Source organism: Pseudoliparis swirei, chromosome 1, assembly GCF_029220125.1.
Source record: "Pseudoliparis swirei isolate HS2019 ecotype Mariana Trench chromosome 1, NWPU_hadal_v1, whole genome shotgun sequence".
NCBI lineage: Eukaryota > Metazoa > Chordata > Actinopteri > Perciformes > Liparidae > Pseudoliparis > Pseudoliparis swirei.
Window position 1 is genome coordinate 12,621,026 of NC_079388.1, and position 27,924 is coordinate 12,648,949.

General features: G+C 42.1%; 3 protein-coding genes across 7 annotated transcripts in view; all 3 read right to left on the reverse strand.

The window, feature by feature from the left end:
- Positions 1-27,924, reverse strand: part of LOC130193914 (homeobox protein Hox-A2a) — a 35,630-nt gene that overhangs the window by 1,471 nt on the left and 6,235 nt on the right. Inside the window, exon 2 of one of the 2 annotated variants that reach the window (XM_056414851.1) lies at positions 221-422. In XM_056414851.1, the coding sequence (XP_056270826.1) occupies positions 221-311 (91 nt within the window). In that variant the 5' untranslated portion in view covers positions 312-422. Of the gene's footprint in view, positions 1-220; positions 4,698-27,924 lie in introns of those variants that run through there. The other variant, XM_056414783.1, reaches the window with a different exon arrangement.
- On the reverse strand, positions 4,772-27,861 carry hoxa3a (homeobox A3a). Of its 4 annotated transcripts, none has more exons than XM_056414408.1 (4): positions 27,796-27,861; positions 12,454-12,514; positions 8,093-8,669; positions 4,772-5,765 (listed from the first exon to the last, which is right to left on the reverse strand). In XM_056414408.1, exons 3-4 carry the CDS (start codon positions 8,550-8,552, stop codon positions 4,966-4,968), a joined length of 1,260 nt encoding a protein of 419 aa, XP_056270383.1. In that variant the 5' UTR covers positions 8,553-8,669; positions 12,454-12,514; positions 27,796-27,861; the 3' UTR covers positions 4,772-4,965. The 4 variants fall into 4 exon arrangements, with proteins under 4 accessions (XP_056270383.1, XP_056270469.1, XP_056270556.1 ...); XM_056414494.1 differs by lacking the exon at positions 27,796-27,861 and adding an exon at positions 22,214-22,370; XM_056414581.1 differs by lacking the exon at positions 27,796-27,861 and adding an exon at positions 17,016-17,052.
- Positions 18,781-22,220, reverse strand: hoxa4a (homeobox A4a). Its single transcript, XM_056415054.1, has 2 exons — positions 20,421-22,220; positions 18,781-19,899 (listed from the first exon to the last, which is right to left on the reverse strand). Exons 1-2 carry the CDS (start codon positions 20,836-20,838, stop codon positions 19,562-19,564), a joined length of 756 nt encoding a protein of 251 aa, XP_056271029.1. The 5' UTR covers positions 20,839-22,220; the 3' UTR covers positions 18,781-19,561.

The following is a 27,924-nucleotide window of genomic DNA, read 5'->3' on the forward strand; positions in this document are numbered from 1 at the left end:
ATCATCTCACCAAACTTTTACCCAAACTGTTTTTTTCTTCGTTCTTGCTTCATCCACAATCACAGCGAAGCAATAACCACAATATGTATCACAATAATCTAGCATATTTGTTCTTTAGTTTTAGGAAAGGCTTGCGCGTATAGTTACCGAGCTCGCATTTAGCAACAGATAGGAAAACACTTTTTGCAGTAAAGTGTTCCGGTGTTTTGAAATCACCCACCTTTTGGAGAAAAGCACTCGTGTCCATTGGATATGGTGGTAGCGGTGGATGTTGGCAGGTGGTTCCTCTTGGAGGCTTTCTTCTCCCGCATCCAGGGGTACTCCGGGGGTAAGGAGGCGGTGGGCAGCGAGCTGCATCCGTCGGGGCTGTGTCTGGGCCGGTCGTGCCGCGGATGGCTGCCCGGATTCAAGCTAGGAATGGTCTGCTCAAAGGGAGGAGGAATCAGTGTCGGGCGTGAAAGCGTCGAGCACTTGATTGATGAACTTTGAAATGAATCAGCGACAAGGGGGAAAGATGTCAGGCACTCAGCAAGCGACGGCTGACTATTGATAAAACCGCTCTCTCGTTCGAATTCGTAATTCATCTCCGCTCCCTGAGAGCCGAGGAAAGTTTGCACGCGTATTTTTATAAATGTTGCGGCTCAGTGAGGACGAGGAAAAAAAAGTCATTAAAAAATATCCTGGTGGTGTTTTTTATTCTATATCACTGATTACGGCCGTGTGGGGACCGAGCTACTATTAAACTATTGAATTCATGGAGACAAGGTTGAAATTGGACCGAATTGCCTGTCACATGATTACCTCTGCCCAATGACAATTTGGAGTTTAATCAAAAGGAGCCACTGTCTGCCTGATTGATCCAAAAACGCTGATGAAGAACGCCTCGATCAGCTGGGGGACGACTGTTTTTTATTTACATCTTTGTCGTCTCAGTTTATCCTCCTCTCGCCCTTCCAGTCCAGTCCACTAAGCTACAAAATGTGTTTTTTAAGAATGGCTGACGCTCACTATTACAGGGAAGGAGACCAGCATAGGGTGCGCGGATTCGTGCACTCCTCTTTCTCGTATTGTTTGAGGATGTCAGTCGAGAACGCCCCCCACCACAGACACACACAGACGCACACAGAGACTCACACTCACACATTTCACGCCAGTGGCTATTCATATAGGCAAGAGTCAGACTTCAGAGGTGAAAAAAAATCACCATAAACCAAAAACTGATATTGAGACTGAACTGGACAGAGACAACCCCCAATAATCCAGTCGGTTCTGTGAGTGTGGACTCCAGAGTATATGTGATTCTTTAAAGACGCATAATAATGAAATATGCAGTGCACCCATCGACATGTGTAGCAATAAAAAGCCCATCCATTAAGTTAATAGTGACGGGTATGACACGTCCAGACCATTTCATCCCATAACAGCTGTTTAACATTTAAAGCTCAGGTCCAGAAACTTGTGAAAAAGAAAAAAAGACCCACACGCATGAGTCTATGCATGTGTAGTCATGAACATTGTTTTATTTTGGGCTATGTATGTGGCCTCTATATATATATATATGTATATGTATATTAAAGCATACAATGTTTCGTTTATTCCACAAAGGTTGATTTTATAACGAGGTCATGCAGGTGCACAACAAAGAACACCATGCTATACAAACCCGATTTATTTATGTTATGGTTGGTAACAGTCACTGTTTTCGATAACCAAAGTATGCTATAATTATAATTATTTTAAATATGTTCCTAATGTTAAGGATGCATATTCATGTTAATAGTGGACATACAACCACGAGACTGGGAGGGATTAATGGGATTAAATGCAATGCTGGGGGAAAACATCTCACTGTATTTCCAGTATCAATACATTTTTGTAATAAAGCTAAACAAGTTTAGAATCGACCAGTTGCAATGAATCCATTTGCAGTGTTATTGTGTAAATATAATTGTTATTGAAGGGCGATAACCTGCAGTGTTTTGTTTCATAGCCCTTCCGGAATAATCTGCGAGAGACACATTTGGGATGTTTTTCGTCAAGCAGTACATGTATTTTCATTTAAAAAATATATGACGGTGACTAAGAGAGGGGAAGAAGAGAAGTGGTAGGCCTCTCTCGGTTTGTTGCTTATATACCAAACAAAGAGTCCTGGAAGCCTGTGCGCGATCAATCTTACTCGCCAAAAGGTCTGACAGCTCGGTGCCCTCACAACACATTTAAGGCTTCTAACTCTCCCCCGGATCAAATGCAGCCAGGAAGCGGCGAGAAACACTGCGGCCACTCAGATTAGAACCAGTCTCTGCTCGCAGTTGTAGTCTGGCTGTCGCTGGAGGGATCTTTTATAAGATAAATAAGAATCCATCGACACAAGATGCGACCATTTCCTTTTTTGTGGAGGCGGTAATGCGCCAACGGTGAGTAGGGCGAAGCAGCTTCTCCACCTGGCTTTTATCTTTTTGAATTGTGATCGCATTTACAAAAAAAGACACGCATTTTTGGTCGTTTTGGTAGAGCTGCAGGTTTGTGAGCGGACCAGAGCGTGTGATGTAGGAAGGAGTTGCTAGGGGAAGAGATGGATGGCTTTTTGGGGGGGGGGGGAATTACGCGCAGGCTTTGTGTGCAAGGAAAGGAGTGGGTGGCGGCATTTAGTGGAGCCCAGTATGTCCCACACACTTGTCTTTACAGCAGGATTGATTTAAGATCACTTTCCCACGGTTTGTAATGCAATGAAAGAAATATGCACCTTATCTTAGTTAAAACGTTATTTATGTGCTACCTGCATGCGCATATGGGTCAAATCAGCGTCTTGCTGTGCATGCGTGTGCATGTGTGCGCGTGTGTGTGTGTTGGATGCAGGAATACTCAGTGCATCCGTTTTTTTTCTTTACTGGGACACACCATGCATGGTTCAATTGTTCTAGGTTTCCCTGCTAACCATATGTCAGGGTTACTAATGTCATTGCCCTCTTATATCAATCAGATGTAGTGCTGAACAGTATTTATGGGGCAGATGAGACCAAACTATACTGCAGTTACATAAAGGCATACGCACACAAAGTAAACATGGTAGGAAAAGGTTTTGTTTCAAGAGAAAAGTCATGCATGGTAAAAAAATAAATAAAAAAAAGGCAGATATACAAAACAGGTATTTTGGGTGTATTTTTTTCCATCAATGCTTTGAATTACTGCAAACAATGAATAGGGAATTCAATTTTTTTAAATAGATAACACTAAGTATAATAATTTGTCTGCGGGCCTTTCATCTGAACAAAATAGACCAGACGGGATTCAAACCCATTGTTCAGCTTTACACTAATAATTTGCTTTGCTGTTTTTGCTGTATTCATCCACGAGACGCGTTGAGCGGCTTCACGCTGGCATCTGCAAATGTGTAATATAATGACACAAATAAGCCCCGTTACGATTCTGCTTTATCTTCTATATCCTCTCTGAACGCATTTGACTGACTGCACATATCAGGGAATATTTTTTTATAACGATTTCTCATTTAGCTTGTTGTCTTCTTGCAGAATCTCCAGAAGGGCCAGTGTGACATTTTTATTAATATGGATGTGCCCACGCAGATGAGAGGAGGTGAAAAGGCCACCCGAGACTTTTCTTCACGTCGAATCAAGAGGAGGAGAGAGAAAAACAAGCTTTAATTCAATATTGACTAAATATGCAACCATTTCCTTTTCGGTGATTGAATATTAAATGTGGCGACTGGTTTCATGTGTTTTTGGATGCATAGATATTATACAGATGTATAAATAGTATCAATTAGGATCAATGGTTTATTAAACTATTCAAATTGTATTCTTTTTTCCAATGTCTAAAAACATGTTTTCTCTTTTATTGTTATCACCTTGACAATTGTATACAGTCTTGAAATATATAACAGCAATAACTAAATGTAATAATTGGAAAACTAGAAAAGTATTTAAACATTATTATTTAGGAAACTGTCTTGTATTTCATTTTGTGATCGTGTGAAATGTTTCTGTTGTGTCTAAATTAAAAGTACGAGGTTGGCTGAAATTATATTTCAATTATTTTTATTTATTTCTTCGAATTGGAGCAGCGAGGAATGTATGGCATCGAAAAAAAGTAAATTGATGATCTTTTTTTCTTCAAGAAAGGAAAATGCTAATGTTTGTCCTTCTTTCCACCGTTATTGCATGACTGATTGATTTACATTCGCTGAGAAAATAAAACACCTCCTTGAAGAAGAAGAAACGGAAACATAGCCTAATGGCAACATGATGCTGCTGGGGAGCTTCTGACTACATGTAAGGGCTGGTGAAGGGCCGTGGGGCTAGCTTCCGACCAACCTTGTCCCCACACAAAGATCGCAGAGGTGTCAAATAATACTAAAGGACGCTTTCATCTTAACACCAAACAAAATAAATAACATTTTTTTTAAAAGTCCAATAGAACCACAACAAGCAAGGGAGGCAGGGTGTGAGCTCATGTCCCTTGTTTTTGAAAATGTATTTCCTCATAATCCCAACTCGTGGCTCTTGAAGGATCCTCTCACAAGTGCAACAAAATGCAAAACACAATTCTTCAACTGCGGATAAATAAAAGACGGACAAAATTCACATTAAAATGAATAACATATGTTCATAATACCCTGTTTGAGCTTCGATTTTAAAACAAGTAAAACAAAAAAAAGATTAAATAGGCCTATACTTATACTGTAAGCGTATACCCCCCCCCCCTCCCTCCCACACTAAACGTCCTACATCCGAGATAAAGGTCTTTGTGAGACAATGACACGAGCAAATAGAGAAAAATTCAAGCAAGTCGTAATTATTTATCCTACACTACTTCACACATCAAACTATAGAAAACATAAACAAAAGCTGAGAGAAGGTGGAAGCCGTGAGTAGGCGCGGAAACAAAGCAGTGATGTGTCTGGAGGTGGATTAGACAATGGGCGGAGTGATCCGCGCAGCGCCACCGCTACAGATGCGTCAGTTTGGGCGCTTCCTGGATTCTTCCCTGAGAGTAGTGCGACGTAAGGTCTGTGTACGTCGGTGTCGGATCACACACTCCATGATGCTGACTGCTGCCCATTGTGATTGCTCCATTGTAGTCCATGTTTGCGGACGGCGGGTGCGTGAGGTGGGTTAGACCGAAAACGGAGGTCCCAGAATTGGGCATTGTGTCGATGTAACCTCCGCCGACATAAACGGGGCTGCCCTGCATGTGAGCCCCGTAGTTGCCATTGCCTTGGAGAGGATGCGCGTCATACTCGGGCGTGGCCGAGTCGGTCCCGGGATACCTCTTCTGGGAGGGCGGGCAGTTGTTGAGGGAGCTGTTCAAAGGAGGGGGGTATGCCGTGGCCATAGCGTATGCATTTTGATGAGGTTTATTGTAAGACGTTGGCGACTGGGATTCATAAGGTACATTGTTTACTCGAGAATGCATAGAGTTGAGGTATCCTACACCACCGCCACCACCAGCACCACCGGAGACCGGGCCCACGGGACTCCGAGGGGACTGCCCGCCAGGAGAAGGCATCATTCCGACACCTTTCTGATCCTTCTTGTATTTCATTCTTCGGTTCTGGAACCAGATTTTGATCTGTCTCTCAGTGAGGTTGAGCAGGTTGGCCATCTCCACCCTCCGGGGTCTGCACAGGTACCGGTTAAAGTGGAACTCCTTCTCCAGCTCCACTAGCTGGGCGCTGGTGTAAGCTGTCCGGGCCCTCTTCGAAGCTGCTGACCCTGGAGGGCTCTTGTCTCCGGGGCAACTCTCCACTGTCAGGGAGGAGGAGAGGAGGGTGTCAATCAGTAATCCATTACAGAGGGAGATATGGTGTGTGTGTGTGTGTTGGGGGGGGGGGGGGATAGAGAGAGAGAGAGGGAGAGAGAGAGAGGCAGAGACAGGAGAGTGAGAGTAGAATCGTCTGACAACACGCGCACAGCTGATAACAGCACTTTCAACCATCAAGAGGGGGTGGTTTACTAAATAAATATGCCCTGCTCCACGACTTAAATAGGGGTGTTATCATCGATTTTTTCTTTCTTCATCACCTTCTTCCTCATGTGCGCGTGAGCATTTGCGCACATTTTGATAAACGCCTACTGCAAAGCATAAGGGTTATCATGAGGGCTCCATAAGACAATTAACTATCAACACACGCTACACGAACAAAGAAAAAACTGAAGAGCATGATATTTGATATGGAATCAGGTAACCTTCTAAAACATTTGACCCTCCTCTTCCCCCGTAGTCAGAGTAGCACACGTGTAATGCAAACACAAGCATTATGTATTCCTCGGGGTGTTTAAACCACTGCCCTCAGTGATAAGCAGAACCTGCAGCATGGCTGCAGAATAGCGAGGTGTTGGCATGCGGCCAACACTTAATACATTTCACTACCTGTCGTCTAAACGTGGAGCACGAGGAATGCAGCATGACATAACCACCTATTAGGTTACACAGATAAGAGAGAAGTTAACACAGAGAATACTCTTGAATGTCAATAATGATAACAATTATTTGTGTATGATAATTTACTGTGTAGTTGAACTAAGACTGTGTGTGAAGGGCAGGAATGTAATTTATCTGGCGTGCATGCGTAAAAGTATTAAATATAATAATAAGAATAATTAGCACCTCAATAATCAAAACTCCTCACCATGCTGTTGTATATTTTTAAAATAATGAATGTGGAAATTACCAATGAATTACAAAAAGGGAAGGCCATGGGAAATGGGAAGATTTACTGACATGTTTAGATTTGGGGTGTTACACAAATCCTCCCCCTGACCCGCACCAGTGTTCCTCCATTTAAAAAGCAGAATGGCTGCGTGCGTGAACCTGCTTCACATACTTTCATGCTCGCACTTTTATCAGTTGATGAAATATTATGAGAACATCTTCCCAACATAAATAACAATGACGGCTGCCATACTGCTGAGTATGTTAGCTTATAGACGATTACCTCAAAGACAAATTCCCCACTGTGACCCACCAAGCTTTCCTCCAATTAAACAGCAGGACCTGACCTGCATACGTGCGTAAATCGTGCACGTTAACACGTCAACATGCTGTTAAAACGTATGGAAAACTTTCCAAAAACAGAAACATATAATTAGATTAAATGAAAGGCACTATCTTCTTGAACATTTTTTTTTTACTAAAAGAAACCTACTTAAATAAAAACAAAGAAGGTCAAAGAAGATAAGCATCTCTTAATCTTTAAGTTAAATTTATATAAATAAAGATCCCAAACTCCCCAACCTGACGTATTTTTTCCTGTCATCAAAACAGCAGGATCTGGCTTGCATGGATAAACAAGCCTTTGCATAAATCAAAATTAGGCCTCAGAATTACAGTTTTTCGGTTGACTATTATCTGTACCTTAATCGAAATAGTGCCTACTGCATTTACACAAAATAACCAGATCATAGGAAGATAAGCATCACTTCATTTTTTTGTTTGTCTCTAAATAAACACTCCAAACAACACCCCCCACTCTGACCTACCAAGTTTCCCTCTGATCAAAACAGCAGGACAAACTGAAACAACTGTTGTGCGTGTTTGTTTGTTTGTTGTCTCTCCAGGAACACTATGTGATCAGTGCATGATGTTTACAGTAAGGACAGGTCAGCTGCAGGGCACAGGGATACCAAATGGTGGACTCTACTTCCAACGTTGAGGCACATCATTATTATATAACCTTAGAGTATGTGTATTATAATGTTTTGGGGATCATTTTTATATAATTTACAAGATGTAACTTAGTTATTACAGGATACAGCTGTCAAATAGGTGTTGATTAAACTCTGTGGTCATGTTTGGGCTAGTTCCTGACTAACTCGAGGCTTCCTCAGAGGGAACACAATATAAATATATATATATATATATATATATATATATATATATACATAAATCAATATAATACCACGAACAACTGATTTGAAAATGATGGACTAAAACGAACACATCTCTAACACTAACACTCTCTCTTGTCCCTTTACCTTACCAACAAAAGTGTGTCCTCCTCTCTCAACAACACATATGTAACTTTATGGTTAGAGGTTATCGAGCTATGTGTGTGTGTTTGAGATGAAAGTACCTGAACTGGAGCTACTGTTGGGTTTCTGCTTCGTGTTCTGGCGGGATTCCTTCATCCAGGGGAAGATCTGTTTGCGAGGAGTAGAGGTCGGGGAGCCGTTCTTGGCACTGGGCTGGTTGGACCCGTTGCTTGTGTTTTGGCTGATAGCACCAGGGGATTGTGAGGGAGGAGGTGGGCCTGACACGGGCACCTGTGGTTCATTGCTTTCGGGATGAACCTTAGACTGCGCTGCCTGAATGGCTGTGGTCCTGTCGCAGCTCTCTGCCATCTCCCCCGGCTTCTGCAGAGCCACGGAGCCGTCAGCAGACTGCAGGGAGCAGGCAGGTCGATGGTACTCACTTTCCACATGAGAGGCCCGGGGATATTGGACCTGATTGGCATCATAACTGAAGCCATTTGCGCTTTGATATGGGTAGCCACTGTAAATTGCGGAGCTGTCGTAGTAGGTTGCCTTTTGCATCTCGCCGTTTCCCAATATTTATTTCAGAAACTGACAGGGTCTTGACACCCTTGTAGAATAACATTGGCACCCCGTGGTCACGTGACGCCTCTCCGCCAATGGCCTCCTCGGGTGAACCTAGGGTTACAAGACGCACTGTGAGGAGAAGAAATGGTGGCGATCCATCTTACTTTTCAATACAGGCCTGACACTGGAGACTATGGAAGCAAGATAGGGCCAACAGTCCTGTAGACTGTTACCGTTTACCTTATGGCTTACACAAAGGCACGCACTAACCTTGCATTACCATCTGTGCCACACCACATCAAAACAAACCTTTAAAAAAACATTTCAGATTGCCAAATCAATTTTAGGATCTAAACTGCATGCCATTTTATGTCTGAGCTTATTGAAAATTAAACTGAATATAGAGTTACAGAACACCTTTGAGAGAAAATGCAGAAGGTAAAAAGTGAGCTGTATGCTATAGGGAAATCTTATGAGCGGGTAAGCACACCGGAATATAATATCTCTGATATGTTGTTATTTTGCCAACATAGCTGTCAACACTGTATGCAATTTCTTGTGTAGCAAGTGAATACATTCCATGTGGCACACAAACTTTCAACACATTTTTTTTTTCACTTGTATTTCACAACAAATTCTTCCTTTAGAAAACCGGATCGATCTCAATGCGCTGTGGTTCCCCGGCCACCTGACGTAAAACATAAACAACCACATTCTCTTGCTTTTTTTTTCTTTCTTTGCATGCTGCAAGATAAATGGAGGGGCCACGAGGAAACCAGAAAAACTGGGCGAGCATCCGTGCATCTCCATGCCCACGGTGTGAACTTTTCCTTGCAGGCCCATAATAATGGCTGCTGCCGGTGCTGTCTACGCGGCGTCCAGTCGCGGTGATATATGGGGGTCAGTGGGCCGGCACGGCCTGCTCAAAATGAGTGGCCCGGTGAGCAGCCAAGCCCGGTAGGCGGACAGAAACCCGGCATGGCACAGCTAGAGCCGCTAAACTACCATAATTCACCTAGGTAACCATGGGGATCCGCCTCTAAAAGATTATTTGGGAAACTATAAACCATAATTGACACAGATACACGGGTCATCATGGGGAAGATCTTTTATGATGTCACATTACAAATGAAATATTTAATGTGGACAAGAGACATATTTAATGTGGATTTCTGGTGTTTCAATCATTGTGCAATGCATACCAATAATGATTACACTAATAGCAATTAAAAAGTAATAATGATTGCATTAACAATACTAATAATGTGCAGCATTACCTTTAAATAAAAGTGACTAATTTTAAATAGGCCCACACATATGAAATGAAACCCGCCCTATATTAGGTTGGGTAATTATGCAGTTCCTTTGTCTGTACTCTAGATGTAACTATTACAGTCGATCCAATCAAGAAAGAAAATAATCTGGAGACTATATTAAATAAATAATAACTCAATGAAATCAAAATAAATTGATTGCGACCCTAACTTCTAATTTGCTGAAACTATAATAGTCTGTGTTTGATTGTAAATGTGAGCTCAACATTAACAATGTTAATACTGTAGGCTGTAATACAAAGTTATTGTAAATCCGGAGCAAACATATAACTAGAATGCATTTTCTTAAAATTAACGCAAAGAAGTAAAAGGAGAATGTCCGCAAACTTGTGCAGCCGCGCGCAAAGCAAATTAGTATAAAATGAACCCTGAGCTTGTCTTTAAAGCAGTGACACCGAGAAGTGAAAGAAGGTGTCTCCGCTGTATCCGCACACACGATGAACTGGAGAAGATATCACAAAGCGTTGAGGTCGATATCTCCAGGCGAGCCATAGCGATAGTCATAAAAGAGAGAAAGAGAGACAAATGACAGAGTTTCTGCGCAGCGCTCTGCTCCACGTTAGAGAAATCCGGCTGCCTGACTGTGTGTGTGAACTCTTCCTGAACCGAGATCTAAGTCATACGGTGATAAATCACCGCGCGACACACAAACGCCGCCATTTACAACCGAGGGAGCCTATTCCTGGCCTGCTTACCTTATCCTGTGACGACGAATGCAGAGCACCAAGCGATATGTTCTCATTCAGCGACGAAATCGATCAAAGCAGTAATCCAGAGAAAAGTTTAAAGGCAGGGCTGGCTGCAGGGTGAAGCAGCAGCAGCAGAGTGCGCCCTGCCAGGCACCAGGCATTAGCAGCCACAACAAAAAAAGGGAAGAGCCGAGAGAACCCCCTTTCCTTTTCCCCTTTTCTTTTTTTTTACCCCCTACTCGACGTGGATGGGTAAAACGAGATTACGAAAGCAGGCGTGAGCAGTCGGGTCAGCGAGATAAGAGTTATCTGGCCTCAAGATTGAATGTATATCGTCATGCTTTAGAGCAATGGCCAGGGCTTCATAGAAATTTTAAACTCAGCCAAGGCTATATGCTAGACGATGTGATCCTTCACCAGTACCACGCAGACACCAGTGAACTGCCCCGAACCAGAGCGTCACCATAGACAAAAAAAAATTATGCAAATAAGTAGTGCCTTGGAAAGCCAGTTCAAATCAAGTGGCTGTCTCTCCTCCTCCTCCCCCAACCAAATGAGGTAGTGTATCTAGAAGAAAAAAATTATCGTGTCAAATATATTGGAAGTCCATCCCTGAAGTGTTTTAAATTCAAAATGTTTGTTATTATTTACTCCACGTCTTGTGCTGGAATTATTAGCCCCGTGAATGAGATGTTGGAGAGAGGGGATAATACAAAGGAATAATCAGCCGCTGACCATGCTGCATTCCCATTTCCACGGGACATAAAGGGCTTCTATCCGCGGCTTGATCATTAACCCGCATTTTTGCAGATAGTCTTCAATCTTTAGGGCACGCGCAATCTGTTTTCATTCCAGCTCCAGTATATGCCACTGCCTGCGTTGTATGGCTTCTTGCATGAGGAACACAACAAGGTATTATTTTAAGATTATAAAGGACAACAACTTCACATCAAAGCCGTGTTCGAGGTATGTCAAGGGGAAACCCCCACCGGGAGCAGGGTGTGAAAAATGGAGAGAAGGTTCATCACCAAAAGGCAGAGCGGAGGACATGCGGCGACAAGAGAGGAGAAGAGAGTCGGCAGCATGAGAGGATCCCTCTGCGTGGCAATGCTGCTCTTTTGCAGCCAAAGAAAGAATGGAAGAACATAGATGTATGTCCTCTCAGCTTGCTCTGGCCGTAAACACGTAGACAGAGCTGCAGCTTCTTTTCTGGCTTCAGGCTCTGAGACCAACATCTAATGACAATTAGAATATAGAGCACACGGACGGCGTGGGAGACTGAGTGGGACAAAAATTCACGCGTGAGGATTTTTTTTCTGCCAACTCGGCCTTTTCTTTTCGAAACCAGAGTAGTCACATTGTTTAATTATTGACTTCTTTGTATTTTGATAAAATGCTGATTCGTCTCTCTTTAGTTTAGCCCTGAGCTGAGGGTGAAATGTCATCAGGGTGCATGGTCGTATGGTGCCGTGCACAATATGGCGTAAATAATGTGGAAGGGAGGGAAAAAAGCCTGAACTGTTGATGAAAGAAAATACATTTTCAAAACTTCAGTGCAGTAAACTATATCAGCTATAAGCAGATGGCTTTCACTGAAAGTAGTTTTTGAAAGGAGCAAGGCACCGCTCCAAGAGCTCCGATTCCCCTCGTCACTTTTATAGTGACAAATTACACCACAAAGACAAGTGGAAGAGAAGGAATTATTGCTCTCGGGCTGGTCATATTGCTGCTACAAGGAAATGTACAAGCCATAGGCTGCTTCTCTATCCCTGCGAGTGCTTTGGTGGGCGTGTGTGGTACTTATTAGAAATTGAATAAGGATATCACCATCAAGCATTTATAACATAAATCAATAAAGATATATGGACTTACCGAAGGCAGTTCAAGGTGTCTCGGAGACTTTGCAGCGGCCTGAATTTACTTGGCTGGATTTCTGTAAAGAGGAATAAACATTTTACATTTCTCAGGAGATTATACAGCATTTAAACGTGTTCTGGAAAATATATAAGAGTTTTATTTTTTGTGGTACGACAATTTTCTTAAAAATAAGTATATTGTTATTATAGGCAATTGAGTAGGCCTTATTTTTTTAAAGGCGCAGAATGAAACAGACTAACCTTCATTTAATTAAATGTGATGCAAAAATTTTATATATACTTATTTGGTTTATATTTTATATTTAGCAGCAGGCTCCAAGTCACTGCGTTAAGCTATATCCTGACAGATATTAATATCTTCATGTTATTTTTCTGCACTTCGTAACAAAATATCAACACAAATATATCTGTAGGAAACAGAAGAACATAATGTAAAAAAAACACAAGGAATGCATAACTAAAAGGCAGAATACAAAGACCAAAACAGTATTACAACCAAATAGTGCTCCCTATTAGCGTAATATCACTAATAACATAAAACGGGCCAATGCAAATAACGTGTTTGTAGTTTCCCTGCTGACCTGTAAGCATTTTCTCCACAAACGGATCGAATAGTCATTAGCTCTCGCGCACCATCTTCCCCAAGTCCCCGCGCCCATAAATCACGGAGCTGCGCGGTGACCTCAGCACGGCCGCGCGATCCCGGACGGCACTCCGTCTTCCATTATATCCTCGTTTCCCTGGCGGAGCGACACAACCTCGCCGCTTTCCCCTACTTTTTATGTAAATCTTCTTGATGTATCATTTACACAAAATACCCACGTGAAGAGGAGATGTTTGGTTGTATATAGGACTGGTTGCACCTTGTAGCAGCCGCACGCTCTGCATGATGGCTTTGCTCTTCTTCTAGGAAGCCGGTAAATGGCCGCTTTATTTACAAACTGTTACAGGCCCCTTTATCCAAATGGCTGCTTTGGCTATCAGAAATATGAATACGACAGAAATAATTTACTCTGTCTTCCTCAAATTTGCATGTAAACTAATAGTGGCTTTAATATAATTATTAACCTAAAAGGCATACCATGCATGGAACAATGCGTGTATCCTAATTGCCTATGAATCCTCAAATCGTCCCCTGTATATACTCTGTATCTAAAATCTGAAGGTCTGTTTATGCTTCGATTAGCTCTGACGAATCGGAGATATTAAGAGATAAATGAATAGCGGTACTTCTTGGTACCTGTCTGTATTTCCTCGCCCTGCAGAAAGCCGGGACCCCTATTTCTCTGACCTCTGCCTCGCGCAGCAATAACTCACGACAGTAATGAACAATCGGCGGAAATACCTCAAAATAAAATCCATCCTCCCAAAGCTCGGTCTCTGACTCTGTCCGCGTGGAAAAACATATCCGTCCGTGACAGCAGTATATAATACATCCACAAACCCGGGATCCTCTCTCTTTCAGTTTGCCTCTCTTTTCTTTTTCTCAGCTCGAAAAGCAAACTATAAATCCCGGACTCCCCTTACGGAAAGTGGGGGTAACCCGCATATAATCAGCATCATATGGCCAGACCGGGGCTCCGGTTTTCTTCCCCGTGCCATAACATCGCGCAGTATTATGCGCCCCACTCACGTGACGCAACGTCAACTTAAATCCCTTTTATTTGAGCCCGTGAATCATTAATGGAGGCAGTCATTGCCCCTGAGGAGAAACGGATCAGTTCGGAGGGAGAAGAAGAAGAGAGGGCTATGTGACACCGCAATGCATCTGGCAGAGGAGCAAGTCTCTCGCAGAGAAGCAGCTTTTCCACGTGTCGCCCATTCAGAGGGAAAGACCGCTCTGTCAGTTTTAAAGTGCCATATATTTGGTGCCTGTTAGCGGATGAAAGAGCTAATGCTGCCTGCATTATGCACAGTTTCAAGTGCAGCCAGCTCTGCTCTGAGCCAGGCGAAAACCCCAGAATGTTTAGCACTGCAGCGTGACAGTTCGCACTATGTGAGGATGCTGAGGGCTTTCCCTATAAATACTGTTTTATGAGTGGCATAATGACAACTCCAGCACAGGTCTGCTCATTTCTCTTTACCACACAGCCAGGGATGAAGAGAGCTTTACTCAATATCGCCCCCCACGTCCACAGTGTTACAGTTTGGGTGTAGCACCATTTAATCAGCATTTGGTTCTCCATTAACAAAAAAATATCACACGTGTACCTGTCCTACGTGAGGAGTGTCTCCTGGTGGTCGTGAGGGGTGTGTGTCAGTCAGCAGTGAGCGGAAAGTGGAGGTGAGGTAACCAAAGAGAGGCTGCTCGACCCCGCTGATCACTACATGCACCCCCATTTGACCTAAATGCACTTCTCCGTTTCCTTTGAGCAACTGAGTGGCGTTTGAAATTACAGATTTTTTTCTTTCTACAAATGATGCTTTGTGAGTGGTGGGGGGTTGGGTGCAAAGATGCCGACTATACGAAAAACAATCCTGCTATTTGCCAAAAGCACCCATCATATAAATGAAGTCCTATGATGACGTAGTAAATAGATAAACTTTGGCCAAAAAAAGTCACATCCCGGAAGAGATTGTCCTTTCTCGGCACCGTTTGGCGCTCGCTTTCCGTCAACAGCGAGCAGCGGGCGTGGAAAAATCCCACCACACCGATTAATCATTCGGGGCGGACACAGACAGCATCCCACTCCCACAGCAGCCTTTGTCTTCTCAAACTACAACTTGAGCGGTAAACTTTTAAAGACAAGATCGGAAGCAGACCAGCTCTTATTCATTTAATCGCTTCACAAACTGAAGAGAAAAAAAGAAGAGGAGGATTACCAGACCAGAGCGAGAAAATCAGTTTCAGACGCATGCATGTGTTTTGTGTGACACAGTTTATCTCTAATGTTTTATCATGTTCTCTTTCTGTTCCTGCAAATACAGATGTGGAGCTGTCACCATAGGCTGATGTGGCTGGACGTGACCCTGCTCTGGAAGCTAATCTCTCTTTGGCTTTTCGCCACAGCACCTGAACTTTTCCCTGACCCGGGCCGAGACACAGAGAATCGAGTGGGAAGTTATTTTGGGTTCCAAAACAAGGAAAAGATGGAAACCAATTAAAGGCCCTCGTCTGGAAGCCTACTTTTTTGTTATTTTTTCTTGCAATTTTGATCCGGACTCAAAAGTAGTAGATGATTGATTGTGTCTTATATCTCAACTGTTTTCGCATAAAACAAATGTTTCAGAGCTATTTACACAAATCAGGGCTCCTTATCACTGTCAGCAAAGAGGAGTTAGAGGGGCAGACCTCTGGATGTTGGCCAGACGGCGGTCCATATCTCCCCGCAATGTTGACACTCAGAGCTCTTAACAGCCAGGCTTGGGTTACCGATACACTCAGGCGAAGGGAACTCTTTCTGCGAGGTTTACATCGGCCAACTTTACGGCTCATGTGAAATCCAACGCCTTAAGACTTGGAGACGTCTCTCGCGCACAGATGCAGACAAACTAACGTAATTATTTGCATAAATGTAGTTGCAATAAAACAATTTTCATGTCGAACTTACTGGCTCTGCATGACTGAAAATGTCCCTCCACCATATCAACATATGTATCCTTTAACACCGTCACAGAAGTTTGATGAAATAGTTACACATTTAAATATATGGGTAGCTTTTGTCAATATAGCTTTCGGTTACATTTTGGAGGTATTTGCTTTTTAGTATTTACGTATTATTATTATGATTATTTAATATTATTCTCGTTATTATTATTATTATTATTATTATTCACATTGTCACATACCCTCTGGAACTTGTTAATGTTTAATCTGTGCCTAAATTGTCTTTTGTGTTCTCGCTCATTGAGGCTCTCTCGAACAACAGAAGTCCTTTGTATTGATGTTGAAATACACTGACTCTCATCTTTAAATTCAATAGTGGGATTAATAGATTGATGACAATCATAACAATTAATAACAAACGGAAACGTTTCCATTTTAAAATCCATACAAACAACCACCTTAGTTCCATCTTGAGTGTTTTGGAGTTAAACTGCCGATTTGAAGTGATTGTTTTACTTTTGCCCAATAAAGTTTGAAGCTGCATCCATACGACATCATTAACTCTGCAATCACACCAATTCATTTAAAATAAATATGGATTATTTGTTTTTTTAAACATTTGTTGGCAAAGTTATTATTACATTTATTCGTCCTAATTTGTCGTGGTTTGACGATTTAAGGACTTAGAAATTCGGCTTGCTGTCTTGCGTCATATTTCCTAAGAGGTTCAAGTGTTCAGAGGTTTAAGCACAAACACTATACACATATTTAGTCATATGTGATTTATAAGTTAAAACAAATGTTTTACGTTCAAATTTAGAAATACAATTAGTTGAGTTGAATAATGAATTGTAAAATAAGCAAGCTCAGAAACGTTCAAGTAATAGCTGGACATAAGCAGATCATATTACAATACACATGAATATTCGCAAGAAGATCATGAAGCAAACTCCACTTCCGGGATATCCTTTAACACCTCCACAAGGACAAAAACATCCAAATCTACTCACAGGTCATGACGGTCTGAGTCCAGCGGACAGTTTTCTGTGACTGTCAGATGAGAAGAGATCTGACTTGCACCCTGCAGAGGATCACTTCAAATGAAAATAAGGCAGATTTGCAGATCTATTTCTGACCCCGGGGCATTCATTATTCAACAAGTCACGTGAAAGAGCGAATTAAAATTTCAGTACATTGGAATTGACCTCTATTCGCGAATCAAATGACTTGAAATCTTGTCATTTAACTAGTTGGATTTCTTGGAGTCTGCGCAAAATCAGTGCCAATCAGCCTCAACGCCATCTTCTGCACATCGCTCGTGTCTGCAGCGAGACCTCTGGCTCGATGTGCACAGACGGTTTTTACATTTCTGCAGGATTATTTTTCTTATGCAGAGAAACATTTTGATTGAAAGATGAAACACAAACTGTATCAATAACTCTATAAAACCGTGTTTGTGTGAATTCGGACTATAAATCTGTCACTTTGTGGCTTTTTTCTGTTGGAATTTTGGTGAGTGTCAGTGTTATCTAATTTACTATTAAATGCATGGCTGACCAAACCATTGTGAAATTATTGGCATATATTTTCTTCAGAAACCGTAAGTGGCAAAACATATTGAACATTGTGAACAATATCGGCATGTTTAAGTTAATATCTATAGCTTTCTGAACGACCCGACAGCGGTGTTATATGATATATTGCAGAAGAGCTGTCTTAATAAAAACATATGGGGGAATTCATGGCTCAGTTTCACACCGTTTTTGTTTCCGCGCTGGTCTCTGGGTAAATCGTAAATGAGAAGAAGAAGCCCGTGGAGGTCTTATAGCACTGATGTATGGTCTGAACATTGTGTGTGTTGAAAGGTCAGGGGTCCGTATAAGTGCTCTGAGCTGGTGATTGGCCAGAGCCGGCCGGTGTCCCCGGGTTGAACTCTCTATTGTTTGGATGTATCAGGTAGTGACCAACACTCACACCCTGGTGCACCGAGGTTAGCCGAGATCTCCTTATAATGGCAAGAGAAAACAATATAAGGCCGGATACATTGAACAATCTGAGGTTGGTTTGATTCCCGTGTAAGTAGCAAAGCCTGCAACTCTCCAGCAGCTGATCTGCCTCCTGAACTCCAACCGCATCTCATGTTAATCCACGAAAATCCGCACGATGTTCTGGCACATTGTGGATTAGTATTCCTGTCAGTTGACGATTAAAAGACCTAATGGAGTCAGACAAAAATATGTTTTACGTAATGTTTGGCAGTTGGAATACGTATTGTAAGATAAACTTAATTTAGTTGCTGATATTAAACACATGACATGTTGGATCTGTTACCCTTTTTGTATATATTACAGAAGGGAAAATGCGCAGTTTTGTGCAGTGATTAACAAGTGAATCATCTCTGCAAATAACTAAATAAACCAAATATAATTTGACCATATTCAGACACAGTTTATGAAGTTAAAGTAGTTTTACTGTGTGGCGCAGTGAATTGTCCAATGCTCCGTATAATTTTACGCACACTATTATAATGATACGCATATACACACACTGGATTCAAAGGCTTTATAAATCAAATTGTTTTCCAATTCCCCGGCCGTGTAGAGTGATAAAAGCAAACGGCATAAAAGTAAAAGGTTCGAATTTGAAAATGCAATCCCCAAATTATGAATCAATTTAGAAAAGAGGAGGTAAATACATGCATTTGGCATGTTATTACGTGCGGCTTTATTTCGCCAAAATCTAATCAGTATTTGCAAATACATAATATCCAAAACCTTATAAGTGAAGTACATATTTATTTCACAAAGGACAGACTGAGCCTACACTACATCACAAAGGTCATTACTGAGACAACAAATACAAATATTCACAGTTTAGAACACAGCACAACATGGGACGGACTATAGCACAAATAAACCTAGACCATACAATACCAACAAACATATTTCTACTTGACGAAATGCTTCTCTTATTGTGCCTTCATTATGATTTGCCTATGTACATTAAATGTGAAAGTCACCATGGACGACATTCAACAGTAAACCAACCGACTCAAACACACAAACTACACTTACTCTGACTGATGCCATACCTCTAAACAGCCATCTAGAGTCTCGCTAAATATCTTTCAAGTATATTAGAGCTTTCCATGAGAAATAATACAAAAAACAGAAAAACAATACTTAAAGAGAACATATAGAAAAATGAGTTCAAACTTACTTTCAACTCACTCTATTTGAACTGTAATAATACATGTTGATCCAAGTCATACGTTTGAATGTGCGTTATCCTTCTTTCTTAATAATAAACAAATATATAAACACTTCTGTTGCCATCGTGGCAATTAAAGGTGAATTTCAAGCTTATATGAAGAGGGCGAGGACGACCACAGAGGAGAAAGGGTACAAAGGACGTGACAGGGGCCCAATGGCAGAGGCAAGGTGAAAGAGATAACACCATGTGTAAAATACTGAGAATAGGTCCATCAAATTCCACTTGTGATATTTGCCATCTCAGTCTGGATTGGGTTTTTTGTTGGATGGGGTTCATTCAGGCACTATAGACCTGCCGTGCACGGCGTGGGGACCAGCGGCTGGCCTGTTTTGATCTGCTGCTGCTGCTGCTGCTGGGCCCCCGAGGCTGAGGACGAGGCCGAGCTGGAAGAGCGGATCTTGGTGTTGGGAAGCTTGTGCTCTTTCTTCCACTTCATCCTCCGGTTCTGAAACCAGATCTTGACCTGGCGCTCTGACAGACACATGGTGTGCGCAATCTCCACCCGCCTGCGCCGAGTCAGGTACCGGTTGAAATGGAACTCTTTCTCCAGCTCCAGAGCCTGCTGGCGGGTGTAGGCAGTGCGGGACCTCTTGGGCACTCCTCCAGTGTAATTGGGATTGACTGGAGGGGGGGGAAAGCCATACACAGGCATGCAAGCAGGTGTTACATGCAGGCTAATATAGCGTGTATTCCAAGTTCCTCCAATGGACACATTAAATGGATGAAATATTATAATGCATTTCTGGGTTTGGTGTAAAATCCCAGCCAGTCTGTTTGTTTTACTCTCTGACTTGTTTCAGTTTACGTGCAGACATTAATGTGGAGATGCCGAGTGTACAAGCACTCGCATCCAGGGACATATCAAGCTTAGAAATGATTAACCAACAGCGGGGTTGGATATTACAGTTTGGCTCGGCTCCAGTGGTGGAGGTAGTTTGGGTTAAAAAGCAACAAAAGCACATGGCCCCGACAGACGAACACAGGCAATAAAATTTACGAGGGTCCTTAATTACCGACCCTGCTGCTCGATAGTCGTAAATTGCTGGTGTAAGGGCTGCTACTAGTGCTGCCTCAATGGGCTCGCGTGTGTTCCAGTGGTTGTTTCTCAGTGGTTCTGCCATTTAACCGTGACGATAACTCACCGTTGTTAACGTGGACCTTTTTCATCCACGGATAGACCACCGGCTCCTTTCCCTTCGCTGCACCGGGATATATCTCACTAGCGAGGCTGCAGTCTTTGCTGGCGTTGGCCACTGCGCCACCGTCTGGGGCCGCGGCGAGGCTAGGACCGTGGCTCTGTGGAACCGGTTGCGGCTGTGCATGATGTCCTTCGGCGAAATCATCGAGTCCGGCGGCGGGAACGTTGCCGTAATCGTAGCCCGTTTCAGTATAGTTCGACCTCGGATAGGATTGCTCGTCGTGATGGGGGAAGCCCGTATCTTTGGACCGCTCGTAGTAATCACCAGGGTTGGGGATGTATCCGCTCTGCTGGTATTCGTCGCATGGAGGAAAGGAAGGCTCGATATAGTTGGAGTTTATCAAGTAGGAACTCATGGTCATTAATTTGTGAAGTGCAACAATACTAATTTTTATCGCGCTGTCGTTTTTCTGATCTCCACAAAACCCTCCTACTCCCTGTCAAATGTACAAAGTTGTCTGGTCACGTGGGAAGCGCCACCAATCACCGCGCATCCTGTGGGCATCATGTAAACAGGAACCAATGGAAAGCATGGCATTGGTACCACCAACACTGCTCGGACTGGCTCACGTTGATGTTTTTCTTATTAAATCACAGTATATAAAGCAAAACCAATCAACTAACTTGTTTACTGCATGGGGCCAAACTTATGCGGGGGAGGCTTTCCTGCATGTGAGAATATCCACCTCCTCCGAATCACAAGATATGAAATCCAAGCCAAAATAAAGGTTAACACAGACAAAGGAGATTGTCTGCTATAGTGTCGTACATATCGGTTGTTGTAATTTAAAAGGCGTGGAGTCAGAGAAAAGAGAAACAGGGAAACAAAAACACGCCTACACAACAGCATGAACTGTAACGTTGTATATGAGCTCATTAAATATTAGAAAAATATAACGGTGCACAAGCTGCAAGCACCGAGGAGCCGCTGCTCTGCGGACATATAAAGAATGCATATAAAGCATAATAAGACGTGTGCATAAGTGGAACCCGCGCTTATGACACACTTAAAAACTCTCATATCCCACGTTGCAAACCACCATAAATGCACAAGGCTCCTTTTTCTTCATTTCATGATATTGCAAAACGGTTATTTGTATGCAATTTTCCGGGACAAAGCAATAATTCCAAGCAATTTTTGCTTTTTGTGAGTAGCACATGAAAGTGCTCTGGCTCTGATTGCACGGCCATCACGTATACGTGCGGATGTGTTAACTGCCATTGAAAGGACATCCAAACACCGGACAAACAATTACAGTACACACGCATTCTTTATGGCCACGTATAGCAAACAAAGCGTGGCATTCTTAACCGACATAGACCGTCCACAGTGCTGGCATTGCCCTCCAGCACAGACACTCTCTTCTACAATACAATCGTCCAATTTGAATTTGGATGTATATTAAAACCTTGTGCACGAATAATTTCCAAACATTTAAAAACAAATATGCAACATCTTAAATAAGACTGTCCTGCGCGTCCTGCAGCACCACTTTACTGTAAACAACCAAGGCTATGGTAATAGCGTTGTAGTAACTAAAATATGTTTTGAAGAGAGAGAAAACTACAAGTTTAAAAGGGGCAACAATTCCAGGGTTAAATTATAACAGCACTAATAACAATAGCATAAAATGTAGTAATTGTAGGGGCACTTCCATATATTTAAATAGATTGAAAATTATCAATATTTTTTTAACTGCATGTTTCGAAAGTAAAACCTAGACACAAGTATCTGACCGTGCTCCTCGCCATCAGCCATCAAGTCCAGGTCCTGTTTCCTCCCCATGTCCGAGGTGGCCCACTGTATAACTGTCCCTAGAAGATGCAGCAGCTCTTCACAAAGCGGATCCACACTGTCCACGCCAACAAGGCCTCTGCGTGGAGAAACATGAGGCCAAACTTCGGAAATATTGAAAGCTTTCTTTGCTCTCCTTTTTTCTCCGCTGGTCCCCCCCTATTCTATTCGCTCCTCTAAACAGAGATAACTTCTGCCTGACCCCAACGTGACACCGTTTCCATTTTGTTTCAGATTAATCTTTCCCATTGACACTCTTTGTTAAACAACAAGGCGTGCCCTTTTTCCAAAGAGGCGACATTTTCATATCTGTTAGACGCAGTGACCTGGGGTTCACCCCGGACTTGGACTTCAGTTGTGCAGCAATGTGGAGTTGGGGGAGCACTTAGCGTGGGTCAGCACCCAGGACGGTTCCCAAAATATATATATTTTTTATGTGCAAAAGACTTAAAACTATCTAGAAAATCCCACGTAAAACTACGTGTTAGAATGTGTGGACTATGGGGATCTTGCAACTCATATATGCTGCAGATGGGCTGGTAATATTAGATTGTTTTGTATTCAAAGTGCAGATCTCATCACTAAAACTTAGTAAAACACACACACACACACACACACATCGCAACAGAGAGAGGCCTCACATTCCCCTCTTCAAAATCGCCATGTGTTGTACACTGTTGCTGTAAGGCAGAGCTGTTACAATCTAACAGGCTTTCTTGCACCTAACTCATTGTAGATGGCAGCTGATGTACTTCTCGCCATATATCTACTGTATCCATTTGGCCGAGAGACCACCTGAGAGGCAATATGTCAACATAATGTCAGCAGTAAGACGACTTCACTTCATATCTAAATTTACATTCTGCTGCCATTCTATTACATATAGGTGCTGTATAAATATGGGCCAGATCAGCATGGCTATTATCCACTTACTCTGCTTTTACAGGTCATACTTGTTGCTATGGACTCTTTTTTTCTTCTTAGTTTCACACGTGATTGAAACATATCATGATTCAAGAGTCCGATCAGTGTCACAAAAGAAGCATTTTAGATAACGGTGCTGGTAATGCCTGCTGTTATAGTGCAGGTCTGGAAGGTGCTGTTATATTCCAATGCGATAAAGCATCTGGAAAGCTCTGGAACAATGCAGCACGCACACAATTTAATAGGACAGTAATCATCAAATTGACCATTGGAGTAAAAGGAAGCAATTTGAAGCTCTTTTTTAAAATAGTTGCCATTATCTTGCGTTCCACTAAATTTAAAGATCTATGTTGCTCTTCAAAACGACCCGTTACAGCTTTGTGTGAAGCTATTCTTTATTTTAGGTCTGAATAGTAACAGCCGAATCACGGTGTTCCCTTTCAGAGCACACACTGTGAGGTGAAGGTCTATTTAGCCAATATACATCAAAGTGACAGTTTACTGTAAATTTAGATTATCATAGAAGTGCTGTACGGATAGTGACAGATTGCAGACGGCTCTCACAAGGTCTCTTGTCTATACCGAGCCTGACGGCGGGATAAAAAATGCTCTCTGCATTCAAGATGTGCCTCGGATTTGGGCCAGAAAACACCATACATGCCTTTATGGAAATATTTTCATTTAAACATATTTATGAGAAAATATTTTTCTTTGATACAGTATGTCACGTGTCCATTTCACAGCAAGCATTGGCAACAGGACAGGGTTTCACAATAACTGTGTCTTAGGCTGCAGATTTAATGCAGCTGCAAACTTTGATGAGACAGAAACATATAGTGACGTTCAAGCCTTTGCTCGTTAAATAGACTTTCCTTTATAAAATGCATGATAATCTTCTTTATTCTTCTATAATTAAACGTATTGAGACAGAATAGTTCAGAGAAGGGCGACAATACTAATGTTTCAAGAAGTACATCGTCCGGCTGAAGTGTAGGCATGTTACAAATGTTAAAGAAGTTGGAATGTGCACTTTCAGGTAAGTTAATACTCACAATGTGTTAATTAAAACATATAAAACGATGCTTTTTTTTATTGAAAGTTATTGAGCCGACCTGAGTGGAGTAATCTCTCATTGAGCGCTTTGACTTTCAGGTGAACTCTGTTGCAGCGTATCGGGACAATTCCATTCTTCTGTGACAAGCTTTTTCTTTTGAATTCAATAAACGAAGTTGTGAATGAGAAAATGACCTTTTCTTTATTTCATTGAACTTTTCTTCATACATTTAAACATTTAACAGAGAGCAAAGCATTTGGGCCGCGCTGTGGACGAGCCTAGAAATGTGTTAAATTACTATAAATTATGTAGGATTTGTTTAAAGTTTCTTAAAGAGAGGGTTTTCTTTTTAAAATAATACAATTTCAACGGGACAATAAATACATTTATGGAACCTACAGTACCAGATTACAAGTTTTACTAGAATGTTTATTTTAATTTGTTTTGAATAAAAGCGTTAGATCCATTCCATTGCGTTACCGGTTGCATATAAGAAGTTATGTGACCAATTCTAAGGCTTTTAAAGCATAATATCAATTTAGATAATCGTGTTTTTTGGCATCAATTTGGTTTTTTGTCATATTGTTTTCACTTTTATGTTTCATTAAGCTCTCACACAAACAAAGGTTACATGTTTTAGTTGGTCTAAGAAATAGCTGCATGTATTTTCGAAGGACATTTAATAGGCCCATTAAAAATAAAATAAATATAATGCCAATTCTAGATTTGTAATTATTATTTGATACTTTCTTTCTATGATTAAAAAAAAACATCTGTGCCATTTCAGTTTTCTTAAAAGGCTTCTCTATTCAGCAGATCGGGAAGAGATGGGCTAAATGTTTTTTAAGGGGACCGGGGGCTCAATTTGGGGGCTGTGGGCCTTCCCATTACCCTGTGACCGGGTCGAGAGTATCAATCCTCAAAATGCAAATGTTGCCCTCGTCCCTAAACATATCAAATGCAATTTATTCAAAGGAAATTCACCAATCAACCGCCCTAATAAAACGCCAGCCACTCAATCTTGTTGCTGGGGACGGGTGGGGGGTCCCCTCCCCCGGTCCCAAGCGCGAGGTCACCGCGCTTGCAGGGTTCACCTGGAGTGCACCCTGCAACATATGTAATTCAAAGCTATTCTGTCTTTTGTGTGGAGAGTCAAGATCGCTATTATAAGGCTGGCATCAAGCTCCGAGTGAACAGATGACGGAGACTTGTTCAGCGCCTACACTTTTGACCCCAATTTTTCCTCCTCTTCTGCAGCTATCTCGTTCTCATCTGTCCCGGCCCGCTGAGATATCTGCCCCTTTCCAAACGAAAAATTGATTTGAACAATGTGTATATCTCTTGCCATCACGAGGATCATTTTCACACATTTCGTAATTAGTGGAAGATGCCAGCACAAAATCTCAAATGCAATTGTAGCTGTGTGATGTTTCCTACGAGGGAAAGAACAGATACATCCAATGGGCTTCCTTCCACTCAAGACTAATAGGGCCGTAAAATATGCAAATCATTCATTAGCGTTATAGAGCAACCACAGCAGCCAAAAGTCTTTGTTGGAGGCAACACTTAAAGTTAGACTCCCCCTCCCACCTCAGTCTTCTCCTCCAGTTCAGGACGTCACCACAGGCTGCGTGTCCCTTGGTAAATTAATATATACGCATTATGCTTATAGGCAACGCCAAGCAAACGTGTCATTAACGTGAAGGCGAGTGTGCGCGTGGTACCGTGGATGTGTGAGTAGTTTCCCCTCTCTATATACAGCAGGGTGACAGTGAACTTGGCCTAAAGCGAGCTCTGCTGGTGGCTCTGAGAGGATGCAGATTTATCTTGGTGCTGCGGCTGACCTCCAGATGAACCGACAGCGTCTCTCTCACTCTGCCTGCCAATATGCAGCACATGGGGCCCTGTCGAGATGTCTACTTTTGAAATATTGGCCAGGGTTTTAATTTCTAAATCGCCTCACACTATGTCTTTTTTTTCTGTGTCTAAAATCAAACTGGAAACAGTGTAAATTCCGTATTTCGTTCACATTGTAAAATTCTTAACGTCCAAATAATATAAGTTGTTCGTCAATAAACTGAGGGATATTAGCAGTTTGGATTATTCAGCTAATTGGACAAATGGCACAACCTTTGATTTGTGTTTGATGACGAAAAGTAAACATTTAAATGAATGTTGGCGAATTTCCCCCTCATCTGTCCAGAAGTGATTATCAAAAGTTGACCAGATGTTAAAATCCATTCCAGCATTGGTGGAAATTGATTGAGTAAGTTATCTAAAAAGATGAATACATATGTGAAGAAAGATTCAGAAACAACCATGAAAGAGGCAGAAGGCCTGCGCCAAAAACAAAACTTGTGATGGAGGACAGACACAACCTTTGGAAATCTACCCATAGCACATTTTAAAAAGCTGGGTGGTCATTTGCAAGTTGGTTGCTACTAAATACTCACACAACTCAAATAGTGATATATAAAAAAAGGTAACAGGAGGGTTAAACATTCTGTTTAGGATGAAGATGTATTAATGTTCCATATGGAAGAAAACTGCTAAATAACTGCTGAGTTGCAGCACCATTGTATAGAAGAATGTATAAATGTATATATCCGTCTTTTGTCATAAATCTCTATGTTCTCACAAAATATACCGAGAATATCGGTAATATGTGATTAATCATGATTAATCCACAAAAACCTGTGATTAACCCGATTAAAATTTTAATCGTTTCACAGCCCTATAGATATCTATATCTATATCCAAATATATCCTATTATCAGTCCATGTTTTTTGGATGAGGGTCCGCTGGTGGCTGGTTTCGCCCTGGCACTGGTTGGACAAGAGGTCACCACAAAGCGAGAGTGACTTTTAAGAGGTCATCTGAACTTTTCAACCCCGGACACAAAACGACGTGGCTGACACAAAACGGAATTCCTCTTCAAAACGTCTCCCCACTGCTGTTTGTTTCCATGTTGTGTTTACTCGACACGGTTTACAGCCTGTCCTAAAGCACACCGGGCCAACAAGTGGAGCGCTCCGCCAAACAACAACCGCAACTTTTTTTTTTTTTCCAGGGATGGAAAGATAACTTCCAAAAGTCATCAGTACATATAGAATCCAATCACACGCCGCGAGTTGTAAATCTGTAGGCCTGCATTAGCAGTTAACGTTATCAAGGAAATCTCCACACATCCTTTGGAAACTTTCTGGTTCACGGTCTGTGGATTCTCCAATGTAATAAAACGACAACAGCTCGAAGTGTGTGGGGGTGGAAATGGACACAGGGATAATTATCCAACATGTAAAAATGGATTATGAGTTACACCACAGATGGAGGGAAACAAGTTACACGGGGAAGGAAGCAATTAAATAGCCATGAGCCGGACCCAACCCTGCGCAACATCTGCCGAGACCAGTATTCAGCACAGCACAACTGACAAATTAGCGTAATGGACTAATAGGGACAGATAGAGGGAGCAAATACAATAATAAGGCTGTTTAACACTGGCTGGCTGTTCTCGGGCTACCGGATAGTCTGCAGAAACTTACCCAGAGACGCGGTCCTCATCCTGGAAAGCGTCCGGTCCATACTGAGGCAGACTGAGCAATAGTGACGGTCTGCACCGGTCAAGTAACACTTACAGCCTGCAAAGAGAGAGTCAGACGAAGCCTCGCCGT

Coding starts and splice junctions, on each gene's coding strand:
- hoxa3a (XM_056414408.1), bottom strand. CDS start 8,552: ATGCAAAAGGCAACCTACTACGACAGCTCCGCAATTTACAGTGGCTAC. Junction 5,766..8,092: donor CAACAGTAGCTCCAGTTCAG/GTACTTTCATCT, acceptor CCTCCCTGACAG/TGGAGAGTTGCCCCGGAGAC.
- hoxa4a (XM_056415054.1), bottom strand. CDS start 20,838: ATGACCATGAGTTCCTACTTGATAAACTCCAACTATATCGAGCCTTCC. Junction 19,900..20,420: donor AAAGGTCCACGTTAACAACG/GTGAGTTATCGT, acceptor CCCCCCCTCCAG/TCAATCCCAATTACACTGGA.